The 12,900-nt window shown below is 53.4% G+C and overlaps 1 protein-coding gene across 1 annotated transcript in view; it reads right to left on the bottom strand.

The window, feature by feature from the left end:
* The window catches only part of mprip (myosin phosphatase Rho interacting protein), a 36,680-nt gene that overhangs the window by 21,189 nt on the left and 2,591 nt on the right, over positions 1-12,900 (bottom strand). Inside the window, 8 exon segments of the mRNA XM_062475530.1 lie at positions 136-183; positions 185-263; positions 2,056-2,491; positions 2,708-2,882; positions 3,162-3,246; positions 3,346-3,497; positions 9,831-9,896; positions 10,236-10,313. Of these exon segments, the coding sequence (XP_062331514.1) occupies positions 136-183; positions 185-263; positions 2,056-2,491; positions 2,708-2,882; positions 3,162-3,246; positions 3,346-3,497; positions 9,831-9,896; positions 10,236-10,313 (1,119 nt within the window).

Here is a 12,900-nt window from a genome sequence, read left to right on the forward strand (position 1 = left end):
AGGAGAGTAGCTTCGTAGCGCCGTCTGGGCATTTGAAACACATCCATGGTTAACTTGTACACAATGCGTATACTGTTAAACACCCACCAAAGCGTGTACGCGTGCACGCACACACACACGGGGGGTAGGGTATACCTCTCTGTGGAAGCGGCGCTGCTCGCTGCGGCCCTGCCTGCCTCCGCCCCCTGCCTGCCTCCTCCACCTCCATCCTCTCAGCGTTCTCCAGCTCCAGGGCCTCCAGCTTCTCTATCACACCGGAGCGACTGGAACACACACACAAACACACGGACGCATGGTTAATGACGGCAACAGGGTGCAGAGGCCTGCTGGTGGTCTCCGGGTAAGGTGAGGAGGACACGGCGAGGGGCTGTGCCATCCGGTGTGGATCACACCGGATGGCGCGCGACAGGCCAGCTCCCGCCGCGGACGAGGACGCTCTCACACACAGAAACTGCACGCTGCGGGCCTCGACACACACACACGCGCAACCTTTCTTCCATGCCTGTGGTTCAGCAGGAGAAGAACCCATTCACTCAGAGAAAGAGAGGGCCGAGCGAGACACCGCAGTAGAGAGAGAGGGGAGAGACAGAGAGAGAGAGAGAGAGAGAGAGAGAGAGAGAGAGGGCAGAGAGATAAAGAGAGAGCAAGAAAGGGAGAGAGACACAGGAACAGCTAGAGAGAGAGAGCGAGAGACAGGCGGTGGGAAATATGAAATGACTCGTTTCCCCCCCCCCCCCCTAATGTTGTCCTTATTAGGGGAGCTCTGCTACCTTACAAGGCAATGAGGCTCAGACCAGGAGGGAGGCATTCCTGTCACATGATCCCCGGATGCTTCGCTTACTGCCGGGGTGCAGTGAGGCACTGTGGGGGTACGGGCGTGAGTGTGTGAGTGAGAGAGAATGAGACAGAGGCGAAAGGGGGGTAGAGAGATAGAGAGAGACGGAGTTACAAAGAGATATCTGATCCCCCCTCGCCCCCCTAAAAAAAAAAAATGAATCGAATGGGACCAGTTATCTTTCTACTGATAGAGACTCTATCCTCCCCTCTCTCTCGTCTATCCTCTCCTCTCTCTCTCTCCGTTCTATCCTCTCCCTCTCTCATCTATCCTCTCCTCTCTCTCTCATCTATCCTCTCCTCTCTCTCTCGTCTATCCTCTCCTCTCTCTCATCTATCCTCTCCTCTCTCTCATCTATCCTCTCCTCTCTCTCTCGTCTATCCTCTCCTCTCTCTCTCGTCTATCCTCTCCTCTCTCTCATCTATCCTCTCCTCTCTCTCTCTCATCTATCCTCTCTCTTCTATCCTCTCCTCTCAGCTCTGGCTCGGAAGGAGTGGGTGGAAGAGCCAGGAAGTGTGTGTGTGACCTGGGTAACCTTTCCTCGAACCGAGCCAAAGGCTGACGTCTGGATGGAAAGAACAAAGCCTGTTTATCCAGCGAGTGTTTAGCCTGAACAGGAGAGGCTGGACAACCCTGGTGAGGAGAGTTATCCATCAATAACCACACATCCTAGCAGACTAACACTCTGGGATTTCGGGATATCACTTTGCTCCGAGGGGATTTGACCAAATATGGCCCATTTCTCGACCCGTTGAGAGTTCACCGTTATTTCTGACTATGTGAGTGGGCACCACGGAGAATGGGTGTGTTTGTGTGTGTGTGTGTGTGTGTGCACGTCACAGGGCTGTCTGTGTGTGGGCATGCCTTTAAAAGGATAAGCTCCTCTCCCGCCAGGCAAATGTTTGCAAGTTTGAACCTGGAGTCTGTGCGAGTTCATCTAAATCAGGCCCCGATTAGCCTCTTTACCTAACGGACAGCATCTAGCCAGCTAAGTTAAGGACCAGCTCCTCTCTGCTCTCCCGGGCTGTGTAGAGCCTACATCTCCCAGGACACAAAAATCAGCTGGGTGTCTCTCTACTTAACTCCAAGTAATTCCCAGTCCAAAAAGTAATTAACCAATCCAGCCAGTCTTTTATTCATCTATTGATATCCATCTATTGATATCCACCTATTGATATCCATATCCATCCATACATCCATCCATCCAGCCCCTCCCTCACCTCCTCTCGGGGCTGAACACGGCCGCCTCTCTCTCCGGGCTCCGTGCCCGGCTCCTCTTCTCCGCCTTCCTGGCCTCCGCCTCCAGGCGGCGCGCCCGCGGCGTGTCAGCGTGGTTGCCGTGGGCGCCGCGCGGCTGGCGCGGGTGGCTCTCCGTGGAGGCGACCGTGCTGCCGCTGGCGTCCGAGTCCAGGGAGCTGACCGAGCCGCTGATGTGGGAGCCGTTGGAGAGCAGGGAGCTGCCGGAGGGGAAGGGGTCGCTGGGGGCCGGGGAGAGGCACCGGGGGAGGCCCCCCAGGCTGGAGCAGGAGCCCGTGGGGGAGAGGAGGTCGTGGGGGGGGTGCGGGGCGGCGCCGTGGAGAGGCGGCCCGCCGCGGTCCACCTCCTCGCCGTTTAGGGAGCCGGCGTCCGAGCCGCGCCCTGCAGAGGAGCCCTCGCCTGGGGGGCAGAGGGGTGGACACAGGGAAGGAGGACGTGTTAAACGGCGCCGAAAATGGGATGTCTTTCCCACATAGCCGCACATCCACCCCTAAAACGATCTCAGTTCCAGATGGACGCCCGATGCTAGCCCTGAACCTCTTGGGAGCAGCTGTCGCCATGAGACGGCGAGTCAGCATTTTCAGGGGACGCGGACGTGAAAGCGGCATGGCCTACCTGCGGGGGCCAGTGGGGAGCCCAGCGCGGGCAGGTCGGCCGCCGACCACACGGCCGCCCCCTCCGCCTCCCTCTGGCTCAGCTCCTCCTGCCAGATGATGGAGCTGGAGTCTGGAACCTTCTCTGCCTCTGGGATCCCCGAGCCCGTCACCGCCACCTTGGCTGGGCCCGGCTCCTGGTGGGTCAACAGGAAAAAAAACAACAACAACAACATGATGACGGCAAAATAATATGATGACGACCACACGACGACAAGACAACGTGACAGCGACGACATGTCAACACGACATGATAACAATAACATGACAAGGCTTTCAGCCGTCTGTCAGTTTTAAGGGGTGAATGAACACTGACGTCAACCACACACACTTAAGTGTCCTACTCAAATTGGTGGGTGGTATGTGTGAGGAGTCTGACGTGCGTGTTTTAAAATACACTGTGTGTGTGTGGTTACCTGGGAGGTGGTAGGCTCCACCTTGCGTTTCTTTTTCTGGTTCTGCTTGTTGGTCCGGGGGTACACCACCAGCTGTTCAGTCCAGCTGCACACAGCAAGACAGCGGGTTAACACACACACACACACACAAACACACACAGGGTACCTCAAACACACACTGGGCAACACACACAGAGAGACCTACCCATTGATAATCTCTTTGTTTTCTCCCCTGATGAAGTATTCCTGCTCGGGGGTGATGATGCACAGGGCGTTCTTCTGGCCCGTCCGGGGCTCGGCATCGACGACGTCCGAACACAGGTTCATGTTCACTGTGCCCTGGGGAAGCGTGCTGGGCTGGGGAGGGAAAACAAGCACACCACACGGGGTTACATTCACCGTGGGCTGGGGCAGTGTGAGGGGCTGGGGAAGAAAACAAGCGCACCTTGTGGGAGGGAGTAATGAGTTGAAGGAACACGGATTGACGGATGGCTGGAGTTTATTGCTGGACCTGACGATGCCTACGAAATATCTCTCACGTCTGTCTTTCTCCCATCAGCCCCTTCTCTCTTCCCCTCTCTCTCTTCCCCTCTCCCTCTTCCCCTCTCTCTCTTCCCCTCTCTCTCTTCCCCTCTCTCTCTTCCCCTCTCTCTCTTCCCCTCTCTCTCTTCCCCTCTTCCTCTTCCCCTCTTCCTCTTCCCCTCTTCCTCTTCCCCTCTCCCTCTTCCCCTCTCCCTCTTCCCCTCTGTCTCCCTTTGAGGTCACACCACCCCCCCACACCTGTCCTCTGCTCTACTGTTAGCTTATGCTGCTGTTCGCAACAGGTCGCCCTGGTAACCAGGGAATCCTTTCAGTTCCAGCGCTCGATGGGTGGAATGTGTGTGTGTGTGTGTGTATAATGTGTGTGTGTACCCTCGCTCAATAACTGAGACAAAGAGTTTCGTACAACATGCTGGAGATGCCGAGCACACTTCACAGCACTTTGTAAGCACAGAAGGAGTCCTGTGGTGCTACACTGGCATACGATACAAGTGGACCCTTCTCTCTCTGTAGATATGGAATGTGACTCAATCTGGCCCCTCTCCCTGTCCAAAGAGACCACCACATGACACGTTTACAATGGCCAGGCTTTTTGGACAGCACTGATCCAGACAGTACTGCAAACACTGGGTTTGACCATCCTCACAACTGTACTGCACCTACTGCCAATACACGCAACCCATCCAGACGGGCTGTGCATGGCTGGGATTAGGGCCTACATTGTGCGTTTGTGTCTTTGTGTGTGTGTGTGGTGCTGTGTGCCCATGCTAACCCACACAGTGCTCCCTTCACCTTCCGAGGTAGACTTCCCAGAAGGCCATGGTGAGGTCTGACTACCCAGAAGGCCACAGAGAGGTCTGACTACCCAGAAGGCCACAGAGAGGTCTGACTGAGCACTGTGGGGCATGGTCTGATTCCTGCAGCCAGCTTGTGCTGTTATCAGGGCTTGTGCTGTGTGACTTAACTTAAGATGTAAAACAGGTGCTGTCTCTCTCTCTCTCCCTCTCTCTCTTCATGTCTTTATCTTTCCCTCCCTCTTCCCCCAGCTCCTTTTAAGGTCATCCAACACAGATCCTGCTTTATTAAGATCAGCCAGCGAAGCCCAGCCAAATATGGCAACTAGTCTGGGTCACACTTTAGAGGGCTGAGACTGCAGGAGCTTGTCTCAGACACAGAGCACTAGGGCCGGGAGAGAGAGAGAGAGGGGGGAGAGAGAGAAAGAGAGGGATAGAGATACAGAGAGCTGGGGATAGAGAAGATAGATACAGAGATATGGGGGATAGAGAGAGAGAGAGAGAAAGAGTGAAGAGCAAGATGGAGGTGATCGTCGGATATCTTTCTCACTCACGTGGAGGGTGAACAGCGCTTTCAAATGAAGCAGCAGTACAGCATTTATAAACCACCCAATGTCTCGGTTCTCTGCACACAACATCCCTGTAACTACACTCATGGTGCTATCACCATGACGACTGGTACTACCTCTGGCGGAACAACAATAGGGCGCAATTGAAGTCTTATTTACACAGCGAGGGAAAGTGTTTACTAGAGTAACGGGTGTTCGGATTGAATCCTACAATAGGCTGGGGCTGCGAGGAAATACCTTCCTCCCCTCCGCCTCCTCTGTGCAGGCGGGCAGAGGGACGCTGGGGCGGTGGGATCGCCCGCGAGCTCTGCTCCTGGATCAGTTTGACCGCCGATGCCGGCGCAGGGCGGGGTTAGGGTTACGGAGGGGGTGGACCTGATCCTGGGTCTGTGTGGGTCACTGCCTATGGAGCGACCTCAAACTGCCTTCGAGAAACATCTTGCGCTGGAACCGAAACAAAGACGATATATATCTGCCAAGACTGCCATTCATGCGGTCTGAGTTATAGCAGGCTTGATTTCTCTCCCAACAGTCCTAGTGCCATATCCTCTCATTGTGTCAACCCTCCATGGTGGGTGTCTATATATAGTTCCACACGGGGGTATTATTAAAAATAATGACTTTCTCACAGAACAGGAGAAGGAGTTTGGAGTCTCCAAGAACGTGACACACAAAGAGATGAAGGATCTGTAGAGGGGAGTAATAATATCTTTTGTCGGGGAAAAACAGTCTGCCCTGAGCGAGGATCGTAAAAAATGAATTAAGTGTAACAAAAAAAACTCACAAAGCCAGCTTTACAATTAAGTGGCGTACACCCACTCTATAAATGATGAATTCTTCTTCGTCTGGGTTTTTATTGGCCGAGCCGGTGGCAAGCCCGTCAGAGACCGCAGAACGCCGCAGAGTGGAAGCCACTGTTTTATATGGCACATGTGCCCCGACACGCCAACCCCCTTCATCAGAACAGGCAACAACTGCCACTCTGGTTTTATCTATGAAACCTCCTCTCCTCTTCTCTTTTCTTCTGCTCCTTCTCCTCCTCCTCCTTCCACACCTCATCTCCTCTACCAACCCTCCAACAATCCTCCCCCATCTCCACTCGTTTGTTCTCCACCTGCGCCCCACTCCCGATTAAATACCTCAGGGCTAGGAAGCAGTCGTGGGCTCCACACATACGGATGATTCTGCTCCGCATCTGACTGTCTAGGACAGGGTAGTCTAGCAACCTCCAGAACAGCTCAAGACTGACTCTGCAGCCTCCAAAGCAAGGTTGACTCTGCAGCCTCTTAAGGACAGGCCCAAGTGACTCTGCAGCCTCTAAAACAGGGCTGACTGCAGCCTCTAATAGACAGGCCCAAGTGACTCTGCAGCCTCTAAAACAGGGCTGACTGCAGCCTCTAAAACAGGGCTGACTGCAGACTCTAATAGACAGGCCCAAGTGACTCTGCAGCCTCTAAAACGAGGCTGACTGCAAAAGTGACTCTAAGATGGCGCTGGGTCTCAATCCCGTCTCATTCCACTTGCTGCCTCTCTGTCTGATTATACCTCCGTCTCAGCTGATCTCTTCCTCACATACTCTATCAATCTATCCTTCTCATCCTCTCTCCCATGTTACGCCGTCTTTTTAACGATTCCAATCTCTTTTCTCTCCCTTCCACTCACTCACACTGCGAGATTCTAAAATCGACACCCCATGGCCTGTATGATGGTTCATACCTATACCCCTCGCACTTTCACAACGTGGCGCTTGAATTGGTGGGTTGTGTGTGTGTGTGTGCGTATGTGTGGGGAATGTTTGGGGCTAGCTGACGTTTCCTTGTGGTTTTTTTGGGGGGGCTCACAGTCTCTCTCTCTCTCTCTCTCCGTGTTTCTTTCTTCCTCTCCCCTGGCCAGGGAGCTGGGAGCCTGCCGTAGTTCACCAAATATGGGCATCTCCAGAGCCATGCTGCTGGAGGCCTGAGAGAGCATCTCCCTCTTCTCAGAGCGAAAATAGTTCCGCTTTTAAGAGGCCACGGCTTCAGATGTCCGTACCAAGACACTCCTCCTGTTTCCACCGCTCAAACAACAGCAAACAACACAGAGTCTACATGTGTTACAGCCGAGGCGGAGGGGGAGGGGCTTCCAAGCGGCTGACTTGAACCAATTTGTAGATTTCGGATATCATCCTGAATTTGGTACTGAATCGAGCCTAATGTCTGGCGAGCGTTGTGTCTTGTTCTTTGTTTACATTCATCCAATGTTTCAACACCACCACCCTCCCATCTCAACCCCCCTCAGCAGCACCCCTCCCCCCCCAACCTCTGCCTCACCCACCTCCCCCGTCTCAACCACTGCCTTACCCCCCCCTCCCTCCCCCCCGCCTCAACCTCTGCCTCACCCCCTCCCTCCCCCGCCTCAACCTCTGCCTCACCCTTCCTTACACAGGGTTACCTCACTCCCGCCCCCTCAGCTGGCCAAGACCAGCAGAGGAATTACTAACAATCGCTTCAAAACAGGATAAGTATCCCGCTCCTAGACCATATTGGGTCTTTTTTTTTATGAGGACAGTCAGACTGGAGGGGGAGAATCAGGGCAGTTTTCCGGAACATTCTTCTAAAAGACCGGGCAGACAGAACCATAAGTGCAGTAAGCCAGTTAGCTGGCTCATTCAGCCCCTGTGACGTAGATTCAAACAACCCCATCAGAGGACTAGCTTTGGAGGACAAGCATTCCAAACCATATACCCTGAACTTTTTATAGATGTGATTTATTCAAGGTGGATAACAGTACCCTATGGGAAACCATCTAAAAGTCCAGTTCTACCAAGTCTAACCCCAAGTGTCAGCTTGTGATAAAGAACAGTGAATGTAACTTTGTCAGCTTGGCTCATTCTGAGAAACATTTAGTCATTTTTAGTCATTTAGCAGACGCTCTTATCCAGAAACGCCACATCTTTAGCATTGTCACATGGGCTGGAGATTCCTATCGCTGTCTGGCTGTCTGGCCTGGGTGTCTGAAAGAATAGTGTGTTAATCGGATCATTGGAAAGAGAACAATGGAATCTTTATCAAGTGGTCATTCTCCCCATTAAGCCATTTGGCTGAGCTAAGGATGACAAAACAGAGAACAGCTAGCTAGCTAGCCCGTAACCAAACAGAGCACTGCTAGTAGCTAACTCACCTGTAACCAACAGGTAAGCCTGGCTGTAGCACTGGGTAAAGAACAGTTGGCTAGCTTGGCTGTAACCAACAGTAAACAACAGTCAGCTAACCCGTAGCTAACAGTGGAGAACAGCCAGCTTGCCTGATTTTGCTGCTGCTTTTGTAAGAACCCTTCTGCACCTTGGCCAGACTGGGAGACTTACTGAGTGCAGGGGCCCTTAATCAGTTGCTAGGGAGGCAAGAGTAATGGGAGGGAGGATCAGTTGATCAAACGAGGAGAGAGGTGAGTGTGTGAGAGAGATATCTGAATCTCTTTTTTATGTCTAGGAGGTGAAATATCCAGTATGTAGGCAATAGGGTTGATTCATGAAAAAGTCAAATATACGACAGAATATTATGCTGCCCATCTTCCTTCTGTTGAGCCTTAAAAATGTGGAAACACTTGTGAGCACAAAGTCCTACCCGGTCAGATTTGGGAGTGTTCTTGTTTAATGAGGGTGGGGGGGGGGGGGGGGGGGGGTGTTAGTGATGGTGGTTACGGGGTGCGTATGCGTGCGTGCGGGGCGGCCATTTTCCCGATCCAGTTTCCCCCCAGTCTACCAGTGTTCCCTCAGCAGATGAAAAGACTGGTGGACAATGTGGCCGACGGCGTTGGGGGGATCCTTCACAATAGGAGGAAAACACGTAGTGCGCACGTGGCCGGGCTGCGGGCACGCGGCACACGCACGCAAACACACCCGTCTTCCTGCTTTTGTCATCAGGACGAGAGGGAGAGACTTCGGCCGTCTCCTCCTTCCTTCTTCCAAACGGGCGGAAGCTCCGGGGTCTGAAGGTGCGCCCGTCTGCCTCCCAGGCACACGGGTCGTACTTCTATGTCCTCCGTCGACTGCTCACATCCTTCGCGAGCGCGGAGACAAAGTCCGCGTTGTGCGCGCGCCAAGCGTTTGACCTCTGCGGGCCGCATTTGATGACGGACGCTCCGTTTTTGTGAATGGCCCGCCATTTTGTGGGTTTGGAAGTGAACCGCCGGGCAGGAAGGCAGGCAGGGCAGTGTGGGCCTCACTGTTTGCACACAAGCAATCTAATCACCAGTCTGATCGGCCAGTGGGTTTGGTCACCCGTGTCGCATTCCCAAGTGACACACATACACACGCGCACAAACACACACACCTCTTTTTTTCTTCTCCTCCATTCTCTCTCCCTCTCTCTTAGTTCTCTCTCTCTCTCTGCTGCACATCTCTCAGGTCTCCACGGTGTCAGGGGACGGTTTCTACCCCTACACGCACACGCGCACCTCTGCCTGGCCTGAGATAAGAGCGCAGAACCGTATCTCCCCGCAAGCAGCAGTGGAACAGCGCGACACTGGTCTAGAAAAGTGCTTTATGACACTAAAGGAGGTCAGCCTGATTCCCTAGACCATACAAGGAGGGAGTGACCTTAAAGAAAGGAGGCGTGAAAAGTAAGAGAATGAGAGATGCATACGGAGAGAGAGAGGGGGAGGGAAGGAGGGAAAGAGAGAGGAATGGAGAGAGGGGGGGAGGGAGAGAGAGAGAGAGAGAGAGAGAGAGAGAGAGAGAGAGAGAGAGAGAGAGAGAGAGGAAGGTACAGAAACAGACGAGATATGAAGCGAGAGAGAGAGCTCCTTACCGACTCATCTAGAGCAAAGCGAAGGCACCCATGTTCGTACAGCACAAAGAACCTCCGCTGCCATTTCTGTTGAGGAGAGAGAGAAGTAGAGACAGAGGTGGGGGGAGCGAGTGAGCTATTCAATCGACAGCAAGTTAACAAACCTCAAACATCACCTGTACATGCTGGGCATGGTTGGCTGATGGTTGGGCTAGTGTTTGAGTGGGATTGTGCATTACAAACATTCACCTGCTTATCTGTAGAGTGATAAAAAGGGGGAAATGTCCCCCAGTGTGCGCATACGTGTCTGTCGATTCCACACACACACACACACACACACACACACACACACACACACACACACACACACACACACACACACACACACACACACACACACACACACACACACACACACACTCTTACCCGGGACCTCTGATTAGGATTGTCAAAGTCCGTTCCCTCGGGGGCCAAGCAAAGCCATCCGCCATAAATAGGTTTGGCCTGTAAAAGAAAAAGCAGCAATTTTAGCAATCTGTACGAGCGAGCGGCAAGAAACGTAGAGAGAACATGGTTGGGTTCCATATGTTGCTTCCCTCCTCACAGGGCAGTTTGGAGCCACACAGACTGTGTTGGTGCACCTGTGGGCCCAGTGATACATGTGATGAACCCCAGTGGAACTCGTCCTAGCCCCCAGAACAAAACAGAGGAACCAAGAACGAAGTGACACCACCTGCCTATCGATCTACATACTGGCTTCCGCCACGGGCTACACAGACTTGTTCAAACGCCAACTATTTGCTCCTCTGAATACGGGGGTGAAGATTAAGGGACGCGTCAACAAATAAAAAGACACGAGTCGTTCCCACAGGAGAGGGGGAGTAGGAGGCCCTTTTTAAAATGGCGCCTCTTTGCTTTGAAATCAGGCGTCTATCGCTGCCTGTACAGTTAAACATTACCTCCTCGCAGCTGTCATTCCTGTTTGACAGTACTCTCTCTGCCCCCCCCCCCCCCTTTCTCCAGCTCTCCCTTCGTTCGTTTCCCTCTCCACCTTCCTCCTTCCCCTCTCTTCCTCCCTCTTTCTCCTCCTCTCTTTCTGCGTTTATCTGTCTTTCTTCACCCCCCCCCCGCTCTTTCTCCCGCTCTCTCCGTTTCTCCCCCTTTCTCACCTGGTGTGCAGACGACTGTTAAGCAGCTCTGAATGTAGGCCATTTCCCCCCCCCCAAGGCCCCTGCATGTTTGCCATAAATCCATACGTGTGTCTTGTCGGAGCATGCACAGAGTCTGCAGAGGCGGGTGGATGGCTCGGCGTGTTTTAAAATACGACTTGAGAGGGGGGGGGGGGGGGCGAAACGTGTCATAACCCCCAGATTTAAAAAAACTAAAAACGAATCAAGACCCGGGTAATTTGCCAACAGTGACTGACGATCCCTGACTATCTCCTTCTGGAGATCAGGAAAGAGATAGGGAGAGGGATATGGGGTGAGAGAGGGAGATAAGGGACGAGAGAAAGAGAGACAGAAAGTGACTGAGAGACAGAGGCAATTAGACGCGGGGGGCCACCAAAAGACAGACAAACCAGCAGCTGTGGCCCGTACCGATGATGACAGCCATGAAGCCAGGATGCACAAATGAGCAACAGTGACACACACACACACCCCTGCTCTCTTCCCACCCACCCACACACACACACACACACACGGCTGACTTCCTCTCCAGTGGTCCTCCAGTGACCCTGCAGCCTCTCCACTCCCAGTCCCTCCAGCCCTCCTCACTACCGAGGTTAACTCTTCATTTCCTCCCCAGCGAAAGCCCCCCCCTAGGGTGGGCCAGGAAGTCTACAACCACTGTCATGGTGGACAACGATGAATACAGGAGCTTAGTGACACAGTCATCAGCCAGGCCTACAGGAACCGAGAATGACGTGTGCGTCCCCAACACTAACTCCAATGTGACCTTCTAACATTCGAATAGTTCTCGTCCCTTGAATTCCCTGCACTGCGGCTGCTCCGCTAAGGGGCAGATGAACAGGCCGTCTAAACACCACACGGGATAAACGGTCCTTTTCTGCTCTATAAACTGAAGTCCATGGCCACCAGGTTGACCAGGCTGAAGCCCTCAGTGTGGGAGGAACCTCTGGGAGCCTCGACTCTGCCTTCTCAATCCCACAGTTCCTTCTGCAAGCTCGGCAACCTCCCATCTCTCTCTCTCTCGTCACAGTCTGTCTCTCTCTTTCTCCCCCCGTCTCTCTCTTTCTCCCCCCGTCTCTCTCTTTCTCCCCCCGTCTCTCTCTTTCTCCCTGTGTCTCTCTCTCCCCCCGTGTCTCTTTCCCCCCGTCTCTCTCTCCCCCCGTCTCTCTCTCCCCCGTCTCTCTCTCCCCCGTCTCTCTCTCCCCCCGTCTCTCTCTCCCCCCGTCTCTCTCTCCCCCCGTCTCTCTCTCCCCCCGTCTCTCTCTGCCTCTCGTGTCAGTCTGTCTCTCTCTCTCTCCCCCCGTCTCTCTCTCTCTCTCTGCCTCTCGTGTCACAGTCTGTCTCTCTCTCTCTCCCCCCGTCTCTCTCTCTCTCTGCCTCTCGTGTCACAGTCTGTCTCTCTCTCTCTCCCTCCGTCTCTCTCTCTCTGCCTCTCGTGTCACAGTCTGTCTCTCTCTCCCCCCCCATCTCTCTCTCCCCCCGTCTCTCCCTTTCTCAGTCAGTCTCCTTCTCCGTCTCTCTCATCGTGCCCCTGCTGTAGCCTACTCTCTATGCTTTATACTATAATGCCTAAGGAAGGACAATAGAGCAAAGCGATAAATCCGGAACAACAGCAGAAACAACAAAAACTAACCAGCACTGAAAAGGCCTTAAGCTTCAGCTGAAAGTACTAGCCCATAAAAAAAGGCCTTTCTGGGAAATCAAATGTCTGTTTCTGTACTAAACAGACTATGATGGAGGAATCTGCTCAGTCAAGCCCTCCCCCAGTACACCTCCTGTCCCTGGTGGGTTAAACAAAGAGATTGTTTATATTGGATACTGTTCGGCGTTGACATTAAGCTCCTTCTCTTCGGATAACTTTTCCATGTGGGCTATCCATTTCAGAGTTGCATTCACGGGGT

This window comes from Osmerus eperlanus, chromosome 12 (assembly GCF_963692335.1).
Source record: "Osmerus eperlanus chromosome 12, fOsmEpe2.1, whole genome shotgun sequence".
In the NCBI taxonomy this organism is placed as follows: Eukaryota; Metazoa; Chordata; class Actinopteri; order Osmeriformes; family Osmeridae; genus Osmerus; species Osmerus eperlanus.